This window comes from Oncorhynchus kisutch, linkage group LG25 (genome assembly GCF_002021735.2).
Source record: "Oncorhynchus kisutch isolate 150728-3 linkage group LG25, Okis_V2, whole genome shotgun sequence".
NCBI classification, from domain to species: Eukaryota; Metazoa; Chordata; class Actinopteri; order Salmoniformes; family Salmonidae; genus Oncorhynchus; species Oncorhynchus kisutch.
Genome location: NC_034198.2, coordinates 45,876,558 through 45,882,255, shown reverse-complemented (window position 1 = coordinate 45,882,255; position 5,698 = coordinate 45,876,558). Strand labels below are relative to the sequence as shown.

The following is a 5,698-nucleotide window of genomic DNA, read 5'->3' as shown; positions in this document are numbered from 1 at the left end:
TGGTGACATAGTTGCCATCACCTGACTTCCTGTTCTCTCCCTGACGCAAACCTCCCGGGGTCCTCTCCGCTCCCTGCGTTACCCCCGGCAACAGTGGTGAAGTTGTGAGTAACGCTGTGTGTTCGTTGTCTGTTTCTAAACCTGGACTGGATCCTGGCTTCTCCTGCCGATCTTCATGTTCTCTTTTTGCTGAGCAACAAGAGTTTTGGGAATGTTTCGCTGAATGTGATTGAATAAGAGCTGCATTTTCAGTCAAATCAGGTACAGGGGAGTCTCTCTTGGCGCAGGGTTCTGTTGGTACTGTTGCTGGCACAGGCAGCATGAGGTAGAGACTTTGTTCTAACACAGAGGGAGAGGATAAATGGCTACAGTCTCCACTGGAACATAACACGTCCTTAGCCGACCCTGGAGGAGCCAGGGGCGACCCCGGAGGAGCCAGGGGGGGCCAAATGAGGCCAGAGCCTGGTCTTCCACTGTTCTCGTCTCTCTGGTCCAGCTCAGACAATATTTGTGACTCTGTCTGTTTCTGTTCTGAATGATATCTGGCCCCTCCGATTTCCTGTCCTGTTGTTTGATCAGTCTCAGTACTCTCTTGTTGTTTACTTGTCCGATTCCATTTTCCTTTCTGCTTGTCATCCTCCTCCATTTCCTGTCGTTTATGAGAGAGATTCTGATCTCCCTTTTTGTCTTCGTCTTCCGTTTCATCTTGTCTCCTCTTGTCCTTTCTCTTCCCCTTGTCTTTCTGTTTGTCTCCCTGTTTGTCCTCTGTGTTTACATTACGAGGCCGGCTGCTGATTGGCTGCTTAGCACTGGGTGTTGGGCTGTCATCGTTAATGACATTTTTAACGGACACAGCACTACGGGATAGATTTACCCTGACAGGCTCTTCTACCTTGGGCTCAGCTCCAATGTTAAATGCATGTAGGGGAATGGTGTTATCAGATCCAGCTGTTGATACTGTTATAACCTGAGATGGTGATTTAGACACGGGGACTTGTTCTAGAAGCTTCTCACCAACTTCCTCTTCCTCCTTGTCAGCCAGTGGTCCTTTGTCACCACAGTCACCAGTCTCATACTCATCCTCCCTGTGTCTCAGGTAATCTCTGTACTCTGAATCCAGTATTACAGATGCTGCCTGTCTCATTTCCCCTGTCACATGATCAAGAAGTGATGTAATTTCCCCTGTCACATGATCAGGAAGTGCAATGTTGTCACAGTGACTGCCACCATGACAGTCCCAGAGTCCAGGAGGTGAAACGTCACATTCATTGATGAACTCCAAGTGACTCAGCATGGGACCTGGACACTTCAGTATCACTATGGGCTCATTACTATCAGACTGATCACTCAGGGAAGGGGAGGGCAGGTCAAAGAATGTTTCTGCTGGAACATGAGCCTTAGTGACTGGCTCAGATCCAGGCTTAACAACAGGCACAGTCTCAGACTCAGAGGGAGAGTCTCTGGAACTCTGAGGCCCCTCTGTACCCTTCATAGGATCTAAAGAAGACTGGTCAGGAAGTTTGATATCTGCCTGTTCTGAGTCTGGGACTGGGACTGGGTCTGGGACTGGGTCTGGGACTGAGACTGTGTCTGGGACTGTGTCTGGGACTGGGTCTGGGACTGGGTCTGGGTCTGGGACTGGGTCTGGGTCTGGACATGGGACTGGGTCTGGACATGGGACTGAGTCTGGGAATGGGTCTGGGACTGGGTCTGGGTCTGGGACGGGTTCAAGGGCAGGTTCACCAGAAACTATACTGAGAGAAGTTAGTTGAGACGAGTCTCCTCCATGCTTCCTTCCACCATCCTCCTTTTCTCTCTCTGAGACCTTGACCTCTGACCCTTTAACTGTTCTACTTGTCTGAGTCTTCTCCTTAGGCTCCCTAAGGAGGTCAGGAGGGGTCAGGGTTGGTGGTCTGTCCCCAGGCAGAGCTGGCTGTGGTGGGGTCAGGGTTGTTGGTCTGTCCCCAGGCAGAGCTGACTGTGGTGGGGTCAGGGCTGGTGGTCTGTCCCCAGGCAGAGCTGACTGTGGTGGGGTCAGGGTTGGTGGTGGTGGGGTCTCTGGCTTCATGACGCTGAGGAAGTTGTGTGAGGTGAAGCTAGCCTCACTCACTGGGTGGTGAAGGTTCTCGTGCACATTCAGTGGAGGCAGGAAGGCACAGTCCAGTCTAGTAGCAGGTTGGGAGACAGAGACATCATGGAGGCTCATAGAGGAACTATCGTCAGCTTTCACTGCGTGATCGAAAAACAGTTTCCTGTTGCCCCTCACAGCTAGCCGGAACACCTTAACTCCAGACATAGTGAAGGGTTCCACTACACCACTACCACTGTCTTTCAGACTGAGGCTGTACTGACCTGAGACGTGTAGCTTCACTCTCAGAAAACCTTAGCCTCTGAGGTGGTGCTGGTGGTGGTTGATAAACACCTGTTGATTGTAAGCTGAGATGGTGCTGGTGGTGGTTGATATGGACCTGTTGATTGTAAGCTCCACACTGTGGCTGAGCTCTGCTGTAACGGAAGGACCAGCGGAGGCTGAGGTGAGATAAAAGAGAAGGCAGAGGGCGGGCTTTGCTGGGATCCTTCCCTGTCTCTCTCCTGGTCTCTGTGGCTGAGATGGAGACTTCTCTTAGTTGTCTTAGGACAGGTCCTAATGTTTTGGATTCTCCTTTCTCTCCTGGCTCTGTTTGAGACAGTCCCTCCCCTCAGTCTCTGTGCCTCCCTCTGCGTTGCTGCCGGAGACCTGTGACTGAGAATCGTCTCTAAGACCTAGGACAGGTGCTGTGGGCCCTCCTCCTTTCTCTTCTGACTTCAGACTCAGACTCTGTTTGAGACAAAGTAGCTCATCTGTTGACTCCTTGGTCACTGTGTCTCTCTTTGTGTTGTTGCTGTCCTGGGACTCGTCGTGCTCAGCAGAGAGAGAGGAGGAGAGTGGAGATGAGAGGAGAGCGGAGATGAGAGGAGAGCTGAATCTCTGTTTCCTGGCTGTCTGAGGAGCTGAGGGAGAGACAAACTGCCTTGTTCTTGTTAATTTGTAGTGCTGAGTTGAGAGAGAGAGAGAGAGAGAGATGAGAAAGCTGAATCTCTGTTGTCTTTTTGCTGGATGGACTGAGTGGGAGGGAGAGAGAAAGAGTGAGGGAGAGATGACAGAGCTGAATCTCTGTTGTCGTGCCACTGTATCGGTTGAGTGAGAGAGAGAGACAGAGAGACAGACCTGATCAGCAGAGGTGATGCTGTCAGCGGTAGCTAAGGTAGGGGAGGGTATGATGAGCTCACCCCAGCAGCACTGCGACGGTAGTAGTGAGTCGACAGGAACAGGAACAGGAGCGGTGGTCGAGTCAGGGGGCCCGCCACTGTCGGATGGCTCAATGAAACTTGCTCTCCTACAGCAGCTACCCCTCCTCCTCCTCCTCCTCCTCTCTGTTCATCCCCTCCTCTCCTTCTCCTATTTCTCCTCCTCTCCCTCCTCTTCCTCTGTCTCTAATCCGGTAGCAGTAGCAGCGTTGTTGTGTTCCTGGTAATTACGTCCAGTGATTCCCCCCAAGAGGAGAGGGAGAGGTATCAGTGACGATGTGGGACTGTCCGTAGTTCTCTCTCTCCGTGGCTAGAGAAAGTGTGTCGGTCCTAGGGGTGCCACAGGCAGGCTCAGGCTGCCCCCTCTCTCTCTCTCTTCCCTCCCTTCTGTTCACTCTCTCTCCCACTGAGTTTTGAGACACTGTGTTGTTGCTGCAGTCCTGGTCCGATACAGATCCAGCCGTTGTCTCTGTATTTGTGTCCTTAGCCAGGAAGTGGAGGTGAACCTTTTATCCCTGTGTAGATTAAAGAGACATGGGTGTGGCGACCCCGGGAGGAGGACGGGTGTTCCTCTCTGTCCCTCTCTTGCAGAGCTCTCCAATAGACTCTCCTCTAGTCCACCTAAACCATCCTACTCTTTCTCCCAATGCTGCCAACTCTGATTCTACCACCAGAGTAGAAACTGTTGCTGTTGCTGCTGCTCTCTCTCTCTCTCTCAGACCAATCGAGTGGCTTGTTTTGTTTTTTACCCTCTCCCTCGCATTCTATCGTTTCTGGCATCGTGGGTGTTGTCAGGGGCAACGCATTGCCGGCAGCAGCAGCGGCCACTACTGAAGATTCTTCAAGGGCACTCTGTTTCCTCTCTTCCTTCTTCTCCTCCTCCTCCTCCTCCTCCTCCTCTTCCCTCACTTCTTCCCTTTCTCCTGGTAGTGTGTGTTCTGAAAGTGTCTCTGGTCCAATGTGTGTGTGTTCTCTGGTCCAATGTGTGTGTGTTCTCTGGTCCAATGTGTGTGTGTTCTCTGGTCCAATGTGTGTATTTCTCTGGTCCAATGTGTGTGTGTTCACTGGTGCAATGTGTGTGTGTTCTCTGGTCCAATGTGTGTGCGTTCTCTGGTCCAATGTGTGTATTTCTCTGGTCCAATGTGTGTGTGTTCTCTGGTCCAATGTGTGTGTGTTCTCTGGTCCAATGTGTGTGTGTGTGTGTGTTCTCTGGTCCAATGTGTGTGTGTTCTCTGGTCCAATGTGTGTGTGTTTCTCTGGTCCAATGTGTGTGTTCTCTGGTCCAATGTGTGTGTGTTTCTCTGGTCCAGTTCCTGTTAATCAGCTCCACAACTCACTGGAAATACATGTTGTTCCTGTGTTTTTTATTATATCTGATCTCTGATCAGTATCCGAGTACAGAGATGATGCTGACACTACTAACATATATCTGATCTCTGATCAGTATCCGAGTACAGAGATGATACTGAAACTACTAACATATATCTGATCTCTGATCAGTATCCGAGTACAGAGATGATGCTGACACTACTAACATATATCTGATCTCTGATCAGTATCCGAGTACAGAGATGTCACAAGAGATGTGGGTTAGGGTTGGTGCTGGGTTAGGGTTGGTTTAGGAGCTGGGGTTGGGGTTGGAGCTGGGTTAGGGTTGGTTTAGGGGCTGGGGTTGGAGCTGGGTTAGGGTTGGTTTAGGGGCTGGGGTTGGGGTTGGAGCTGGGTTAGGGTTGGTTTAGGGGCTGGGGTTGGGGTTGGAGCTGGGTTAGGGTTGGTTTAGTTGTTGGGGTTGGAGATGGGTTAGGGTTGGTTTAGGAGCTGGGGTTGGGGTTGGAGCTGGGTTAGGGTTGGTTTAGGGGCTGGGTTGGGGTTGGAGCTGGGTTAGGGTTGGTTTAGTTGTTGGGGTTGGAGCTGGGTTAGGGTTAGTTTAGTTGTTGGGGTTGGAGCTGGGTTAGGGTTGGTTTAGGGGCTGGGGTTGGGGTTGGAGCTGGGTTAGGGTTAGGGATGGTTTAGGGGCTAGGGTTGGGGTTGGAGCTGGGTTAGGGTTGGTTTAGGGGCTGGGTTGGGGTTGGAGCTGGGTTAGGGTTGGTTTAGGGGCTGGGGTTGGGGTTGGAGCTGGGTTAGGGTTGGTTTAGGGGCTGGGCTTGGGGTTGGAGCTGGGTTAGGGTTGGTTTAGAGGCTGGGGTTGGCTGCTGAGACTCTTGGGGTTGCGGTTAGGGCCAAGCTAGGGACAGGTGCCCTGCCAGGCTAGTAAGATGATCCTGCTGCCCACACTGAGAGCCTGTGGCTGGAGCTGGGTTGGAGTTGGTTTAGGTGCTGGGGTTGGAGCTGGGTTAGGCGCTGGGGTTGGAACTGGGTTAGGCACTGAGGTTGGGGCTGGGGTTGCACCTGGGTTAGGCGCTGAGGTTGG

The 5,698-nt window shown here is 52.0% G+C and overlaps 1 protein-coding gene across 1 annotated transcript in view; it reads right to left on the bottom strand.

Annotated features, from left to right (window-relative positions):
• LOC109886008 (transforming acidic coiled-coil-containing protein 2) overlaps nt 1-3,942 on the bottom strand; it is a 129,318-nt gene extending 125,376 nt beyond the window's left edge. Inside the window, exon 1 of the mRNA XM_031804941.1 lies at nt 1-3,942. This exon is cut by the window's left edge and continues 1,981 nt beyond it. Coding sequence (XP_031660801.1) covers nt 1-2,296 — 2,296 coding nt within the window. The 5' untranslated portion in view covers nt 2,297-3,942.
• Between the last annotated feature and the right edge of the window lie 1,756 nt (nt 3,943-5,698).